This window comes from Lontra canadensis, unplaced genomic scaffold (assembly GCF_010015895.1).
Source record: "Lontra canadensis isolate GAN:19392208 unplaced genomic scaffold, GSC_riverotter_1.0 scaffold44, whole genome shotgun sequence".
NCBI classification, from domain to species: Eukaryota; Metazoa; Chordata; class Mammalia; order Carnivora; family Mustelidae; genus Lontra; species Lontra canadensis.
This window is the reverse complement of record NW_022631038.1, coordinates 3,650,307-3,668,968: the sequence shown is the minus strand read 5'-3', so window position 1 is coordinate 3,668,968 and position 18,662 is coordinate 3,650,307. Positions and strand designations below refer to the sequence as shown.

The window sequence follows — 18,662 nt, the reverse complement described above, 5'->3', positions numbered from 1 at the left end:
GTGTGCGGTAGTGTGAGCGCACATCGGGAGTCAAGCTGTGAAACAGACAGCTTGGGGGGCCGTGGGGGTGGGGCCCTGCTCCATGAACTGGTGCTGGCATGCTCTGGTGCAGCTCGTGGAATCCCCGTACCCCGTGTCCCCATGCGGAAGTGGATGGGAAGAGTGGGTGTCCCCCCTTATTGCTGGGGAGAGCCTAACACAGTTAGTAAATGCAGGGCACTTCAGAGACTGTCTGGTCCAGAGACAGGGTTCAATAAATACTTCCTGTTATTAGTCAAGGACGTTTTCATCCAAAGCATATTGCTCCTTGAGCAGATAGTCTGTGGGTAGAAAATGTTTCCCCAAGAACAAGCAAATTACCTCTTTCAACACAATAGTCTATTATTAATCCTCCCAAATAAATTTCCAGTGGCCAAAAAAAGTCTTTTTCTCTCTCTATCTCAGAGTATATTTCGTTCCTGTTTGGGACCTGATTTCAGTGTTGTCATGGAGAAAATGCCGCTGGTGACCATGGTGGGCTCTCACGCTTTCTGCACAGAATGTGTTCATATGCACGTACCCTTTTCTTTTCAGGCTCCCTTGTAAGGATTTGAGAACACTCAGTGGTCAACAGCATTTTTTCTACATGTGATTTGGCTTTGCTGATCTCCACATTGGAATCCTCTCCCATAGGGTAGTTCAGATGCTATGTGCTTTTCTTCTCCCTCCAAATATTTTTATTCCCTTTCCTTGGCTTAATCATTTTAACATGCCCAGCATTTCTTTCCAAGTGGTCTCATCCCCAGAACCAACAGAGATAGAGAGGAAGAGAGGATCATGGAAACCGTGAAGTCAGGAGTTGAGTTTCCTTTAACAGCTCTTAGAGAGAAAGGCTGTCTAGTGGGGACAGTTGGAACAGAATTTGTTTTGTCCTTTGCACTCCACAAATGGATCTTTTGTTTCCAAACCTTTGCCTAGAAGGTTTGAAGCTTTTATGTTCTCCAAGGAGCCTGCCTGCAGCCAGGGTGCCCAGAGATGTGGTCGCTGGGCAGACTCAGGGCCACATGCCCCCCTTGCCAGAGATCAAAGCGCAGATGTCTTCATACTGATTAGAAATTGTTGTTTGTTACATTTCTGAAAAGGACGGTAACAACTAGTCGAAGGGCCCTGAGTCCCCCGCTCCTGCCGCCCAGTTATGTGGAGCACCCTCCCAGCCTCTGCCTCGGGTCCCAGAGAGAAACAACGTGAAGAAGGTGCCAGGCTCATGCCCAGACTGGGACTCGGGCGCCTGTTCCATCCTTTCAGCCCGGAGACTGTCTCCAGCTCCACTGAAAGATGCAGATGAAGAGTGAAATCCATTCACCTGCCGAATTCACTTCTCTGGGTGCCCCAGGCATCCCGGGCCCGCAGTCTGCCTGTGCCCCCATCCCCGGTTTGCTCAATAATGCAGCAGGATTTTTGCTCCACCAAAGTGTCACCTGTCTAGGTGAGTTGTGCCAGTGTCTATGTGAAGTGACAGCCATCTTTGAGTACCAGCGTCTTTAACTGACTTCTCTTTCATCATTCATGTTGGAAAGGTAGCATTTTCGACAAGGTTGTTTCCTCTCCCCACTCTTGTTTCTCCCCACCTCCTGCCTGCGCCCGTGCTCCTCTCCACTCTCTCAGCGCACCTGATCAAAACATCATCCCTGAGAAAGGCTTCCTTCTCCAAATTAAATGAGCCCAAGTAGTCTGGGAATTTCCACGAAGAAAGCAAGTGCAATGCTGATGTGGGAAGTTAATGAATCTGGTAACAGAGAGAACATTATCGAGCCTGGATAATATGATCTGGCGGTGTTCCGTCTCCCCACACGTCCTGTGAAGAATGTATGGAAGTCAGTTACGTGCCGTGATTCGAACATCTGTCCTGCCCCGTAATGGTGATTTGTATAAGTAATGGAAACAGGTTAAATACCTTCCATTCTAATGTTGCCGGCAGGGATGAAAATGAACATTTCAATGGAATCATCTCGACAGGGCAGAGCGGGGAGGGACCTGGACTGATTCATCTCTGTGCCTTTGGTGGTGGAGCCCTAATGAGAGTGCCCGCGCGTGCGCGTGTGTCGTTCATCAGAGGGACGGGGAAGGGCAAGGGCAAGGAATCCTCCAAGATGAGAACAGTGGCCCAGCCATGCCAGTGCAGGGCACCGTTGTCCCCATGCAGATGTCTGCTAACCCCACACTCTCCCTTCTGAGGGACTGAGGGGGCGGGGAGGGGCTGGGGCTCTCTCCTCCTCCCTGGCAGGTAGCTGGCAAGGGGTAGCTTCAGCTGGTGAAACCCAAGGGTGGTCTCCCAATGCCTCTAGAACCCGGTCTCAAAGACTCGAAGGGAGGGAGGAGAACCTCTGTTTTCCTCATTTCCCTGTAATTCTAAATGGTCAGCTTTTAGCACGTTTTTTTTTTCCCCTTTGCCTAAAAAGTCACTTTCTATCCTTAATTGTCGAAAAAGCCATTTTATCTAAGTAGTTGGTGCTATTTCACATTTTTAAAATATTGAAAGTCATTCCTTTTCACTGTGTTCTAGACACATGACTCGACGTTTAGAGGAAATATCGGGGTGTCCAGCAAGAGACACAGTCAGTTGGGCCAGGTGTCCCATAATGTCCTTGTCAATTCAGCTATGTGAATGTGGCTTATTCAATGTGTTTTCAGACTAAAATGCTAAATGCACACACTGTGTTTTCCAGGATCGCCGTCTTCCTCTGATCTAGACAGTATTTCTTAAAATCCAAGGGAGTTAAATATGACAACATTGAGTTGTCTAGCCTATTACATGAAATTCCCATATCCGAATGATTCCAGATATTTAAATCAGGGGTGGGGTGGGGGAAAGGGGAGCATCTCAGGTCTTTCACTTTATATCAGGATATTTTGTTATCAGGTAGGAACAGACACGGATGGTTGCTTGTTACCTTGTGTGGACGGGAATTTTGAGTAACCTGCTAGATTTTGTAGCTCAGTGTAAAGCTGACTTTTAGAAAGCAAGTTGTGTTCCGGGGAAAGCCTTTCTTCTACTGTTGGTTCAGCCCTTCTGGCCGGCGAGGTACCCACACTTCTGTTCATCCATCTGAGGAACAAGGATCGCGAGGGGGCATTTTTCTGGTGCATTCACCTGTGATAGAATAGAAAACAGGACATTTCAGGAGAAGACCTTTCTGTTCTGTGTAATTGGGATGGAGATCCAGATGCAGGCGGGGCGGGGGACGAACCTAATTGCTCAGAGCCAGTGTTACAAAGACTCGAGGGAATTTGGAACTTTTCTACATTTACCCATTAAAAAACAAATACAGCTGTCACTTCTCACCATTCTTAAAATGACTGTTGAATGGAGAAAATCTTGTTTTCTTGAAAGAAACAAAGATGTTTTTAAAAATGTTGGGCTGCAATTTGAGAAATATAATTTTTATCTAGTTTGCCAAAGATAAGATGTTTGTGCCTCATTGTGTAATTACAATTTGAGATGAAAATATTTTTTCAGGCAATATGTGTATATTTACATTGTAAAGCAGCAGGGCGCACATTGTTGGTGTCAGATTAAACTCTAACAGGGACCGTATACATTGCCTTATGTCCACTTGCATTAGAATGCACAGAATCTCCTGTTGCTTAAGATGACAGCACATCTTTGGGGACACATTGGCGTCCAGAAGGCACATTGTATGACAAAAAATATTAACAAGATTTAAATTTTTTTAAAAAGTGAAATCTAACCAGAAGATCTGGTTGGTCCCTGTTTTGGGAATGATGAGGTCTATGTATTTTTTTATTTTTCTGTTCATTCACATATGCAAACACTCACATACATGCACACGTATGCACATATGAGCACACCCGCACAGTTTACACACATGCACACACGAATCCATGTGCACACCTGCACATGTTCACACAAATGCACACACGTGCGTACACATGCACACACACACACCGTTCACACACATGCACACAGCTGCACATTTGCACACGCACACACACAGACATGCGTGCACGCAATGCACATGCACACGCATGCGTACTTCGCACAGTGCACACGTGAATGCATGCACATACCCACACATGTTCACACAAATGCACGCACATGCACACACGAACACACACATGACTACCTATACACACACCTGCACATGTTCACATGTGCAGACGTGCACACCTACACACACATCCACACACGAATGCACACACATGTTCACACACGCCCATGAATACACGCGTGTGCACACAGAGCTGGCAGCACCTTCTCTCCTGCCTGGTGGGTGCTGATGTGTGATTGTTCAGGTGTTCTGTGCGGCTGCTAGGCATGTTCTCCTGCTGACATTGGGACACACTGCATGTGCTCAGAGTGTCACACTCCACACCGCGTGCTAGGCTCAGGGAGGGCGGGGGGGATGATGGCAAAGCTGTTTTGACACAAAAAGAAGTGGCAGAAGATGATTTGGAGTCTTTGTTTTATTTGATGGGAAGAAATGTCATTTATTTCTGTAAGTAATTGTAAAAGGAGAATTTTATACAGCAGCTACCATTTCCAAGCTTACTCATTCATCAGATTTCCACATGGGGGGTGGTGAGGGTGGAGGGGAGGTGGCGGCGCTGGTTGGGGGGGTTGGTGGAGCAGACGCAGTGGCGTGGGGCTGACTCGGTTTTCTGTGCAAAAGTAGCTGCTCGCATCAAAATCTCCTAGGCTGAGAAATTACATCCCTTCACCGTGTGAAGTATATTCTTCTCACAGTTTCATTACCAGAAATAAAACGAGGACTATATTTTGGTACATTTGTACCCATATGGATTTTTAGAAAGTTGTAGCTTGTAATGAAAACAAAAGATCATCACGAATAATTGCCTAAATTCCGAGTCGGACTCTCTTTCTCTCTCTCTCTCTCTGCCTCTGCCTAGGTAAACATTTTTAAAAAGCATCTAGGAAAGCAGTTATGAGAATTTACTGATAACAGTAGACACAAACCCCATTATTGTGATGAGAGAATGCTGCTTTCAGTCTTGGTAGTGTGGCTGTACCTGGGATTGTCACCATTGTTACTTGGGTGTCTGTGATCTTGTGTTAAGCTTCCTGCCAGGTGTGGAAATGCTTATATAGAGTCCTGGGGCTCATGCTTGCTCACGGAGGTACAGGATCTACATCTGGCCACAGCGTACTCAAGGATAAAAACTCCCCTGACTTTCTGGTACGAGTCAGCCTGTCCCTGGCATCTCCAAGTCTGTGTGTCTCCCCGCACGTGATGACATCATTGGCCCCCAAAAGTTCAAGTTCCCATTTCTCCTCTTTCATCCTGTGCCTTTGTGAGAATAAGACACTAGATTTAAAAGTAGGGAGGCACTCCTGAGATGGGAGCCCTTCTGAGACGTGCGCCCTGGGTGGGCTGCGAAGCCTAGAAAGCCCTTTTTTCTCTCCGTCCTCACTCACTTGTGTGTCCCAATGCCCCTATTTAGGGATGTTCCCTCTGTAACAGAAGACGTGGTGGGGAACTGCAGGGGCACACCATGTCTCCTGGATGGGGAGACACTCGCATTGTGATGGCTCTTGTGCACGGCAGGTAGTGCAAGCACGGACAGGTGCTTGGGCTGAGTCACCTTCCTCGTGTTGATATCAGCCATTTGAAGAGAGTTCGTGCCCAAGTCTCCCCTTCTGATCTCCCAGTGTCATCTCTCAGGATGAACCTGACCGTATCTGATGAAAGTCTTTTCCAGTGTCGGTCAAGAACACCAGGTTGGAACCCAGTGTTTTGGGCCGGGTTTGCTGATATTGGGTCTGTAGGCCCAGACTCATCAGACCACCAGAGTGCGGTGTCCGTCCTTCCTCGTGTGGAGGCAGGTGCCAAAAGCATGTGATGTCCCCGTGCTTGGCACCGGGCATGCATCTGTTGGCAATGGCGACACCATTAATTCGTGGAACAAGAGAACGTGTGCGTAATTCATTAACATACCATCCAGCAGTAGTGACGTATACCTGTGATTCCCAGGTTCATAGAAGGATGATTGACTTCTCGCTCTTCTCCATTTTAAGTTCTCTTTTAATTTTGCGAGGTTCTCATGAACTTTTCCTCTTTTTCTTCCTGACGTCCTTGAAAACCAGTGAAAGTCTGTGGTCTCTGTCTTCAGGTTTAAGCTCTGATTCGTGCTGTCCCACTGGCTCAGTTGCATCAATATAATGGGCGCAAGGATATTAGCTGGTGTGCTCGTAGGGAAGGAACCTCGAAAGGGGGTTTCCTCCTTCTCACTTAAGAACTCGACACTGAATTCTGGGGCAGTGAGCAAAAGAAGAAATTATAGTTCAGTAAGTTACCTGTGGATCCCTAATTAAAATTCGAGATGGGTAAAAATCACAGGCCATTGTGTTCACAGACTCTGCTGTTCTTAAAAATGGCTCCTATCGGGTTTTAAATAAAGAAACGATTCCAGCATAAATCAGATGGTGTAGCAGACCAGTCCATTAGTGATTGGGACTAGGCAATTAAAATCTGCCAAAGTGACAGAAAATTTGTTTGCTCCTATCACATGTGAGCAGAAGTGGCCTTTCAGCTCTGCTTGGCAGAGTGTCAACCTTCCTGCAGAAAATCACAACTTATGTTCGTAAATTAACATATATCCTGCTTGTATTGTAATGTCCTCTTCCGAGTAGGAAGGAAGTAGCTCTGTACCTATATCTGCTTTCTCTGCATTTTTATTTCCCAGTATATTCTAACTTTCATCAAAACCACCTGCTCTCTTGGGAATAGAGGTGAAGTAACTTTACAAGTGATCAATTATAAATTTGGAAGAAAGCGTGTTTTGCGAGATTCCACAATGAATTGCAGCTGTGCACTCATCCCTTAGGTGTGTGTGAGACCCTTTTGTGAACAGGCCCCTTGGAGTAGGTGTGTTTTGATCTAATGGCCATCTGTTCACGGTATCACACTTGCTGGTCTAAAACCTAGTTTGATGCAGATAAACATGTAACTTGGTCTGATCGTATAGTTTCACCAGGTGGCAATGTGATAGCAAAGTTTGGTATTTACTGTAAGCCAGTCACCAAGCAGGGACAGACCTGTGTTTGAGATTAGTCCTTTTTAAATATCCGTTTTCCTCCTTCATAGCCAACTCTCAATTATGTGTGCTAATGAAGAAAAGAACTTGGGTAAACAAAGTTTCCCAGCCTGATCCTTGTCCTTTATTTCCACCAATTCGGGAGGAGCAGCTAACCAGGAACGCATTTGCGATCGTGGCAAGTTCCCACCCTCCTTCCTTGCTCTGCTCCCTGGTGGAAGGTGTGGTCACCCGGGGACCTGCTGGACGGCAGAGGCAGACGGAGGGCCTGGGGGATGCAGAAGTTCCAGAACTAACCTCCTGAGCCAACCCTGGTCCTGGTTCTGAGTCCGGTTGTGAGGTGCACCGTCCACCCGAAGCCGAGGCCCAGTCGTGGGTCGGCTCTTGTCGGGACGAACGTTCCTTATTTTGTCCCAGTGGTTCGAGGTTGGCAACAGCTTGTGAGGTGTGCGGCAAAGCAGGGGTGCGTCTGATGGTGTAGGGGGCTGGCCCCTCCACATGCATTTCCCAGCTCATTTTGCATCTGCAGGGCCTGAGGAGGACTCGGGAGGGCTGCAGTCATGGACTTAGCCTCGAGGGAGGCAGGCTGCCTTTGCCGTGAGCACTTACTAGAGCCCCGCCTCCCCCAAAGACACCAGTAGTCGTCCTGAATGTGGTTTGAGGAAACTGAGGGGCCCTGACAAGTGGTTGGGGCCCTACTGTCCGTAGGTAACAGGGCTGGGTCTCCTCGCCAGGTGTCTCACCTGTCTGCCCTCACGTCACAAAAGTGATGGGCATCTGTCCTTCAGGAGGGGTCCCAGCTGAGGCCTCATTCGCCTGGACCCTCTAGAGACACGCCAGTGGAATGTCACCCTCCCCCACACTCCCTGGCCTCCAGGTCCAGGCTGCCCAGGTCACCCCTTCCCTCGAGCACCCCTCACATACACTCTGTGCCCATGCGTGTGTGGCAGGTGTGGCTCAGGGGCCTTGTCTTGAAAAGCTGGTTTGCCTGTTCCTCCAGATGCAGACGTGGCGAAACCAAAAACCTCCTTCCCTGCCACCTGCTGAAGCCTGGTGTCTGGCCGGACTTTCCAGGCATCGTGTTCTGGGTATGGTGTGCGCATCTCCATCTTCAGTACAGCCCTGTCCGCGAGGCCAGCCTTCTCGTCCTCCCTAGGCCCAAACTCTTAAATGGGAACTCAGTCGCTTTTAGGGCCTTCCGAGGCCTCTGACCCCGCAATGTGAGTGTCCTTGGTCCGAGCCCAGCTTTGGAAGGCAGGAGCCATTGGGATTTCCCCGGAGGGCTCGAGCATTGCTTTTAAAGGGGCAGAGAGGGCCGGAGCCCAGCTGACCCTGGGGGAGCCTCAGGAAGGTCCCTCCGTCAGCTCTCCGGGGGTAGGTGGAGAGGAGTGGAAGGTTGGGGTCACTGCGTGGGGTGGGTGCTGGCAGCTGTGAGCACGCAGGAGTTGCTGCTCTGGGATTCTGTGTTTATGGTCATTGTTAGTGCTGGGGACGTGGAGCCAAGGCAGCCCTTGAAGTTCTCGGAACGGGGGGGCAGATGGGTAAGGCAGGCTGGCTCCATGGCTTGAAGGGTCAGTCTGGAAGGTTCAGTGCGGCTCCTTCACGTCTTCCTCTGTATGAAAGTCGAATCCTTTGCACCTGTTATGGGCTGTGGCCGTCCCACGTGACCGTGAACGTCCCAACCTGCGCTGGGGCCGTGAGCCCGTGGAATGGGCCACTGGAATGCAGATTACCGGGTTAAGGGATTTGTTGTCTGCAGAAGCTAATTTTACCCTGCCCGTCTCATCCGAAGAGGGAGCGGGAAAACAACTCTAGGGTCAGAAGGCTGTCACAGTGCAGACACAGGGGAGGGGGCCCCAGCTGCCCCTCTGGGTCCACACTTCCTCTGGCCCCTCGATTATTACCACTGAAATGTGAACTCACTCAAAAAACAGGTCAGCGGGCTAAAACAACACGGTAGGGGAGCCAAACAGCCAGGAGAGGCCAACCTCCCAGGACTGGTAGCTGGGAGAGTAGATAGTGAAGGCGCACACCCTAATATTCTAGAAGGCTGACGTGGCGCAGCGTGGTGACCCTCGAGCAGGTGGGCTGAGGGCCGCCGGAGAGGCCCTGGCACCCATGCGCATCTGTGGGACTTGGCCGCCTTCTCCAGAACACACTGGGGGCGGGGATGCAGCCCAGAAGCAGGAGACCCTCCTGCCCACTGTAGCCCCTCTTACTGGAACCCACATACCATCTGCACCCCTCACTGTTCCTGCCCCCCTTTACTTTTTAACATGTTTTGAAAAAATAATAGTTAATGAAGCCCTTTGCACATTTGCACTCCCAGGCCGAGCCCTCCCTTCGTGGGGGGGGGGGGGGCGCCGTTCCCAGGGTCTGGCTAGTGGCTGCTGGGGGCTCGCTGAAGGGTTGATGCCAGCTCTTTTCTTCCAGAAACAGTATGAGGTAGCTAATCCCTGTTTGCTGAGCCGAAAACACTGAAGAAGGTCTTGAAGGTAGAGATATTTATCAAGAGCAGTGTCTCTCCACATGACCATAGATTCATTATCTAGGAAAAAACCCATTATTCTTTTCAAACAATTTTTCCCTTGTTCCATGTACACAGTTTTTGTCGTTTGCTTTTTTCACTTAATGACCTGCCCAAGTCATTAAAGATTCTTTTTAACATTTGAATGATAGTCCATCCTCAGAATAAACTACAAATCAGTTAATTCTCTTTTATTGTTGATCATTCTGAGTATTGCCATCTTGTCTGGAATGACACTATGAAGGACATCTTTGTGCACGAAGCGTTTTCTGTGTTTCATACCGTGATCCTGGCTTTATATCCAAAAGTGAAATTATTGGGCCAAAGAGCGTCCACATTTCAGACTCTCCTCTCGCTGCCATGACTGGAGCGTGTTCTAAACACTCCGTACAGAATGGCTTTGGGTTGCTCACATCCATAGCGTGGACGGGATGTGCTCCCTGGTGTTGGGATGCTGACAGGGGGAAGCAGCTTCATCCTGAGGTGGCTGGGTGGAGGGGCCTGCCTGGGAGTCAGGTCGCCCGTGTGGATAGCCCGTGGTTCCTTCCCCGTGGGACCTGGGGGAGCTGCTCAGCTTCGTGGAGACTCGGTTTCCTCACCTGCAGAACGGGCATCTCAGTGACGCTGCCTTGGAGGCTCGTGGGGTGGAAGGAGGTGGTAGTACGGGCATGGCCCCGTGAGCGGCAGGTGGGGTGGCCTGAGCATGTGAGCGGAGTGCAAGTTCACGGTCTGGACACGAGGAGGGGCAGGGAAACCTCTCCCAGTCCTTTAGGGGATGGTGGATTTGGTCGGGGATTAAGAAGGCGACGGTCGGAGGTGACATCTGAGCCTCACCTCGAGGATAGTGTCGTTCACAAGGTGGGGCGGGGTCCTGCCTGGGACCAGGTTGCACTCAAGCCTGGACGTGTGGCAGGGGAGGGGTCTGTCTGGGGTTTCGTAGCCCCTGGCAGGACATGGCTTTCATGGAGGTTTTGACTCTGGGATTGCGAGAGTGGGGCTCCCCAGGCCAGCCTGGAGGAAGAAGGCTACAGGACAAGAGGGGAGGCCCGGCTGGATGGCTCTGCAGCGTGTGCTGGGCCGTGTCGGGGGGGTGTCTGCATTATGCGGGGCGGGGGAGTGCTGGATACAGGGTTTGGGAACTAGGACAACCACTGCTTTTCTAGAAGGGGTAACTTGTTTGGGATGGTTCATAACCACTGATTTAGGGGGTTCTTGAATTCAGGAGAAAGTGTGCTGTTATCTGGGGAGGAGACAGAAGGAGCATTGCGTTTGCTCATAACTGACTTGGGAGTGTCCGGAACACTCACATCGTGACAAATTCATGTCATACCAGTTGGAGCTGCTTCTTTGTGTGAGACACGGGACTGGCTCTGAAAACATGTGGGAAGGGGAAGGCATGACAAAGCCCAGGCTTCGGATGCTGTCCCCTGATGAGGCTATGACCAGCAGACCTGGGGAGGGGACATGGATTTGGGGGTCATAGGCTTGCACTGGGAGACTCCCGGAAGGGGCGCGCATGGGCATGAAAGAGCCCAGTGTTCGATAAGCAAGAGCCACAGGATGGGGCGGCCAGAGGCAGCCAGTGCACTGGCCCAAGGGCAGGAGGGTCAACACATACCATCCCCAGGAGCGTGGCTGGGACAGGAGGGACCTTGACGCTGCTTCCCCACAGGCGTGCTTGGAAGGGGGGCATCTGAGCCTGGGTCAGGGAAAGCAGGGAGGATCCTGGGCTTCACCTGAGAGCACACTGGGGTTCCCTCCCCACGAGTTCAGCAGGCCAGGCACAGCGGGGATCCCTCCCTGGAATACCATGGATGCAGGTACCCAGGTGGGGAAAAGCTCACTGAAAACCCATACTTCTTAGGAGGGTTTCCTTGTGGAAGAGGCTTGGGGCTGCTCTGTGTGGTTCCACCTGACACCCCAGTCATGCTCGCCTCGGGCCTGTGGAGTGGTCGGTGAAACTCATTTCGGCTCAACCCAGGAGCTTCCGGGTGTAGACTGGACTGCCTCAGGAGGAAGGCGGCCTGGGATGGAGTGTGGTCTGATCACCCCCCAGTCGGTCAGGGGAGGGAATGCCCGAGGGGGCAGGCAGATGCCAACTTAGTTGTGTCTGTGCCATTCCAGACTTGGAGAGGCCACCTTTGCGTCTGAGGGCCAGCGGGTACTGCACAAACCCTAGTGCTGTTACAGGGTGTTTCCTGGCTCTGGGCTCCCAGAGCCCAGACAGAAGTCCTTTCTTTATTCAGCTCACATGGATGGGTGCCCGCTGGGGTGTAGATAGTGGGCAGTCCCGCTTCCATCCCGTGAGGGAGATAGACCAGCTGACAGGTGACACGGGGGACAGACCCACAGTGATGGGCCTCCCAGGCTGAGCCAAATGGGTTCAGATAACACCTTTCCTTGAGGGCCACTTGAGTGGCTCAGTTGGTCAAGTGGCTGCCTTCAGCCTGGGTCGCGGTCCTGGGCTTCTGGGATGGAGCCTCTGGTCAGGCTTCCCACTCAGGGTGGAGCTGCTTCTCCATCTCCCTCTGCTGTTCCCCTGCTTGCGCTCTCTCTCTTCAAAAGAACAACAAACACTTCTTTGAGATTAGTTTTAATCACTTGCTAGGGCACGAATGTTGCTTTCACAGAAGTGGACAGACCAAGTCTCGGAGGTGACCTCCTCCCGTGGACGCTGGTTTGGGAGCTGCCCGAGGGTGAGTTACCAGAGCTGCTGGGGGACCTGGCACGCGCATCTTCGCACGGGTTCCGCCTGCCCGGTGCCTCCGAGCCTTGGCTGTCCCCAGCGGAGCCCACAGAGGTGGACCTCGGGGCCGGCCCAGCTTGGGAAGAGGCAGCGAGGCTGCCTGGGCCCCTTGGCTGAGGACCTGAGTGTCGAACCTTCCAACCCTGCACCGCCCTAAACCTTCAATAATTATAGACAAAATGAAGATGACATTCAACTCGGCAGTCTCTTCCCTTTTTTTTTTAGTTTTCTGAGCGTTATAGCTCCCAGGAGGGCGGTGGGATGTGTGCAGCGCATCCAGATGCTGGCGCGGGGGTGAGGCCTCTGCGGCGCCGGCGGTGATTTTGCGCGCGGGCAGCGAGGTGCTGAGGGCGTCGGCCGCCCTCGCGCGTGGACCGCTGCTCGCTGCGGGCTCGGCTGTGAGCCGCGCGAACGCGCATGCTCAGCCCGCGGGTCTTCCGCGCTCAGGGGCGGGAACCGGCCCACGCCGTGCGCTGCTGAGAGGCCGACGCAATGACCAGGGCGTGGGATTCCCTGCGCGCGCACGGGCGCGTGCGCGCGTGCGTCCTCCGGGGACTGTGTGTGCTCGTGCTCGGAGTGCGCGCCGCCCCACCCCCAGACCCTCCGTTTGCAGGTGCTGGTCTTCCCAGGTCCCCTCCTCCTGGCCCGGCGTCCGGCCCGTGGGCCGGCGTGTTCTCCGTCTCCTTCCTGCGGTTTCTGGGGACGCGTGTGCTCTCAGCCTGGTTCCCCTAGGATGGGGCTCTGATAAGGTGATAATGAGTGACCCTATTTAATGAGACACCCCTCTGGCCTTATAGCAGTGCGTTTTTCTGGGGGCTTCCTGGAAAATGTCTTAGCCCCAGATTTCCCAAGGAGCGCATGGAACACTCGTTTGGGTAGTTGTTTCCTCAAAAACAAAAATTAAAAATAAATAAATTCACGTTGGTCAAATAAGAGGTGGTGCATGCCGTAAGCTCCCTTGGGGACTTGACAAGACCGGTCACCTGTTAAAGAATCTGAAATGTCCTGCAGTCAAAACCAGGTTTCATCTAAGGATTTATGCACCCTCCAGACCTCTCATTCACGTGACAGTTGTCCGTGCCCTGTGGCTTCCTCTGGGAGGTGGCGCCTTCGACTCCAGAAGTCGCTGCATGTGCAGCCTGCTGTAGGCCGTCAGAGCGAGTACTATAGGCTCTGTTAAAATTTAAAAAAAAAAAAAAAGTTTTTATTGTGGGTAAAACATTCATCACGTGAAAGTTAACATTTTAACCATTTTCAAGTGGAAAGTTATGTGGCGTCGAAGACTTTCACGCTGTTGTACATCCGTCCCCGCCGTCTTTCTGCGGAACGTTTCCTCTTCCAGGGCTGAAACTGTCCCCGTGAACCAACACTTCCCCATTGCCCTCCTTCAGCCCCTGCAAACCACACTCTGCTCTCTGTCCCTGCGAATGTGACTCCTTATCCTAGGTGCTTCCTGTAGGTGGAATCCTACGGTACGTGCCCTCCTCTGCCCAGTGCATCTCCCTGCCACGCCTTCAGGTTTTTCCTCGCTGTAGTGCGGGTCAGGTTCCTAACTTAGAGGCTGAATACTATTCCACATGTTTAGTCCCTCCGTTCATTTGTCGGTGGACACTTGGGTTATCTACACACTTTGGTGCTTATAAATAATGCTGCTTTGTACAACTGTCTACTGTCCCTGTGCAGGTGATGTCCACTCTGTCCGGGCAGGGGGCTGGAAGTGGTATATTTTGTCCTTCTTTTTAGGGAAGACCAGAGTACTTTCATCGTGTGTCCTTGTGGAGGCTTTTTATTTATGGAGACCATAGGATACTGTCTTTGGACTGTCTTGCCCTGCAAGTTGACAGGTCCCACCTGATGGGGAGGCATGACGGACCCGCCTGTCACTTAGGGAAGGAACAGCCTCTGGGAGGAGGTGGCCGGGCTCCCCCTCGGGCCCCGCTGTGGCGGCCAAGGTGATGTTTTCAGGAAGGGGGCAGACAGAAACTGGCCCTTTAGTGGTGTTTCCTTGGCTGACAGTGTGTTTGCTCAGGAGGAGGGGGGTATCATCCTGCTGGAAACCTTATTCCCCCAGGAGCCTCAGAGTGGGTCATTCCTTAAAGTGGGGGGAGACTTCCCGCCCAGGCGCTTGGCTGAGAAAACATCTTTTTAAAGATCATCTAACTGCTGGGGAGGCCGTGTCCTTGAAGATGATTTATTTTCCCTGACTGTGTTTCATTTTTCTCTCCTAGCTTATGTTCCTGAGGAAGAACTGAAGGCAGCAGAAATAGATGAAGAGAACGTGGAGGAGGACGGGCTGTCTCTGGACATCCCGGAAAGTGACTATGTGTGCAATGAGGACCCCGAGATCAAGGAAGCTCAGAGCTACCAGAACTCCCCCGTCAGCTCCGCGACAAACCAGGACGCTGGCTACGGGTCGCCCTTCAGTGAGAACAGCGACCAGCTCGTCCACTTCAAAAGCTCTTCCTCCAGAGAGGAGAAGGAGGACCCACAGGGCCCGGACAGCGTCTCCTACCCCCAGGACAGCTTGGCCCAGATCAAGGCTGTGTATGCGAACTTGTTCTCCGAGTCCTGCTGGTCCAGCCTGGCTCTGGATTTGAAGAAGTCGGGTTCGACCCCCAGCAACAACGATGCGGGCCAGAAGGAGGGATCCACCCCTGCCCCCACACCCCCCGCCTGCACGGCGGGCGCCACAGGCACCACGGCCAGCACCCCCAGCTCAGGCTCGGGCTCGGGCTCGGGCTCCGGCAGCGGTGGCAGCGGCGGCTCGGGGTACGACTGGCATCAGGCCGCGCTGGCCAAGACGCTGCAGCAGACGTCCTCGTATGGGCTGCTCCCCGAGCCCAGCCTCTTCAGCACCGTGCAGCTGTACAGGCAGAACAACAAGCTGTATGGCTCGGTGTTCACGGGCGCCAGCAAGTTCCGCTGCAAGGACTGCAGCGCCGCGTACGACACGCTGGTGGAGCTGACCGTGCACATGAACGAGACGGGGCACTACCGCGATGACAACAGGGACAAGGACTCCGAGAAGACCAAGCGGTGGTCCAAGCCCAGGAAGCGCTCGCTGATGGAGATGGAAGGCAAGGAGGACGCCCAGAAGGTGCTCAAGTGCATGTACTGCGGCCACTCCTTTGAGTCCCTGCAGGACCTGAGCGTCCACATGATCAAGACAAAGCATTACCAGAAAGTGCCTCTGAAGGAGCCGGTGCCAGCCATCACCAAGCTGGTCCCTTCCACCAAGAAGCGTGCCCTGCAGGACCTGGTGTCCCCGTGTTCGCCGGAACCCGCGGGGCTTGGTGCCGACGCCGTGCTCAGCGAGGTGGCCAAGGACCAGAAGACCGGCAACCCCTACGTGACGCCCAACAACCGTTACGGCTACCAGAACGGCGCCAGCTACACCTGGCAGTTCGAGGCCCGCAAGGCGCAGATCCTCAAGTGCATGGAGTGCGGGAGCTCGCACGACACGCTGCAACAGCTCACCGCCCACATGATGGTCACCGGCCACTTCCTCAAGGTCACCACCTCGGCCTCCAAGAAGGGCAAGCAGCTGGTGCTGGACCCGGTGGTGGAAGACAAGATCCAGTCCATACCCCTGCCCCCCACCACGCACACCCGGCTGCCCGCTGCCCACATCAAGAAGCAGCCCGACTCCCCTGTGGGCACCATGCCCTCAGAGGACAAGAAGGAGCCCGAGAAGGACAAGGCGCCAGCGGTGGGTGAGGCAGACAAGAAGGTCAAGGAGGAGAGCGAAGACACCCCCGAGAAGTTCGAGCCCACTGCCCTGTATCAGTACCTCCGCGAGGAAGACCTGGACGACAGCCCCAAGGGCGGGGTGGACATCCTCAAGTCCCTGGAGAACACAGTCTCCACGGCCATCAGCAAAGCGCAGAATGGTGCGCCCTCGTGGGGCGGCTACCCCAGCATCCATGCGGCCTACCAGCTGCCCGGCGCCGTGAAGCCGCTGCCCGCCGTGCAGAGTGTGCAGGTGCAGCCGTCCTATGCCAGCGGCGTGAAGTCGCTGGCCCCGGAGCACAGCGCGCTGCTGCACTCCCCGGGGAGCCTCACGCCGCCGCCACACAAGAGCAACGTGTCCGCCATGGAGGAGCTGGTGGAGAAGGTCACCGGCAAGGTCAGCGTGAAGAAGGAGGAGCGGCCTGCCACCGACAGGGAGAAGGGCTCCCCGGCCAAGGCCGTGTCCCCCGTGGCCAAAGAGAATAAAGACTTTCCCCGCGCAGAGGATGGCGGCAGCGGCAAGGCCACGCACAAGAAGGGCCCGGAGGTGGAGGCAGGGAAGGCCAAAAAGGAGGGTGTGCTGGACACGCACACCCCAAACGGCACCGAGCCTCTGAAGGCCAAAGTCACCAACGGCTGTAATAACCTGGGGATCATCACAGACCACTCAGCGGAGCCCTCCTTCATCAACCCGCTCAGCGCGCTGCAGTCCATCATGAACACGCACTTGGGCAAGGTGTCCAAGCCCGTGAGCCCATCGCTGGACCCGCTGGCCATGCTGTACAAGATCAGCAACAGCATGCTGGACAAGCCGGTCTACCCCGCCGCCCCCATCAAGCAGGCGGACGCCATCGACCGCTACTACTACGACAACAGCGACCAGCCCATCGACCTGACCAAGGCCAAAAGCAAGCCCCTGGTCTCCAGCGCCGCCGACCCCGTGGCGTCCCCTCTCCGGGAGAGCGCCCTCATGGACATCTCTGACATGGTGAAGAACCTCACGGGCCGGCTGACCCCCAAGTCCTCCACGCCCTCCACCGTGTCCGAGAAGTCGGATGCCGACGGCAGCAGCTTCGAGGAAGCACTGGACGAGCTGTCGCCTGTGCACAAGAGGAAGGGACGCCAGTCCCACTGGAACCCCCAGCACCTGCTGCTCCTGCAGGCGCAGTTTGCCTCGAGCCTGAGGGAGACGCCGGAGGGTAAGTACATCATGTCGGACCTGGGCCCGCAGGAACGCGTGCACATCTCCAAGTTTACCGGGCTGTCCATGACCACCATCAGCCACTGGCTGGCCAACGTGAAGTATCAGCTGAGGAGGACAGGGGGTACCAAGTTCCTGAAGAACCTGGACACAGGGCATCCTGTTTTCTTTTGCAACGATTGTGCCTCTCAGTTCAGAACTGCTTCTACGTACATAAATCACCTAGAAACACACTTGGGCTTCAGCTTGAAGGATCTCTCCAAGCTGCCACTAAATCAGATTCAAGAACAGCAGAATGTTTCAAAAGTCCTGGCAAACAAAGCCCTGGGCCCGGTCGGGGCTGCCGACGACGATGGGGGCTCCACATTCCAATGCAAGCTTTGCAACCGGACTTTCGCTAGCAAGCACGCAGTCAAACTGCACCTTAGTAAGACCCATGGCAAGTCCCCGGAGGACCACCTGATCTATGTGACGGAGCTGGAGAAACAGTAGCGTCCAGGAGCGCGAGGGACCGCGGCACATTGCACTACACGTCGTCTTTGGACTGCACTAGGCCTGGGCTGAGCCTCCGAAATCAGCCTTCCCTTTGTTGCCGAGCTGGCTGTCTGGACCTTGGTTTTTTCTTACACATATTTTGTAGTTATATTTATATGCTCTTTGTCCGATTGTGCATGTTATTTTTCTTTTTCTGTGAGTCAAAGTCTGACCTTTATTTTCAACATCTGTTCTTGATGTTAAGCTATCTTTTGTAGGAAATAGTGGGCACACTACTCAGAGACATGCATTTAGCAGAGAAGAAAGACACAAATAACAATGATAAAAAGACATCCTAAAATTACAAAGTTGCCATGACAATAAAGGTCATAGAACCTGGTAGTGTCAAATTTAACCCTTTGAGGACTGCAATTGCATTTCTGTGCCTTTCACTCAAAAAAAAAAAAAAAAAAGAAAAAAAGGCTTAAAGGCATTTCATTCAGATCAAAAGCTGTGTCAGACACAAAACTTATTTAATAATTAAAAAAATGAGCTTTTATATGCAGAACTGGTTTGTGAAGGTAACATGCATGCAGCTGTCGGAAGATAGAAAGTTGTCTAGGAGTCGTGAGGTTAGGAAGCCACAGCTTTACACATTGAAAATGAAACAAAACAAAAAAAACCACAAAAAAACCCACCACCATCACCACTACCACCATCACCACCACCACCACCACCAAACACCCCAGTTGCCACTATGCCCAAACCCTCTGGATGCTGAAAAAAAAAATGCCACTTTTGGCAAAAAAAAGTATGCAAGCTATTATTTAAAAATGTGTAAAAATGCTATTTCTTTTTTTCCTGTAAAATACTGCGGTTTATAGTTATTTACAAATGTAAGCTTTGGTATAAGCTGACCTTTCTATAGCGTG

General features: G+C 52.8%; 1 protein-coding gene across 1 annotated transcript in view; it reads left to right on the top strand.

The window, feature by feature from the left end:
• Positions 1 to 18,412, top strand: part of TSHZ1 (teashirt zinc finger homeobox 1) — a 631,926-nt gene extending 613,514 nt beyond the window's left edge. Inside the window, exon 8 of the mRNA XM_032872214.1 lies at positions 14,555 to 18,412. Coding sequence (XP_032728105.1) covers positions 14,555 to 17,748 — 3,194 coding nt within the window. The 3' untranslated portion in view covers positions 17,749 to 18,412. The remainder of the gene's footprint in view (positions 1 to 14,554) is intronic.
• Positions 18,413 to 18,662: the final 250 nt, after the last annotated feature.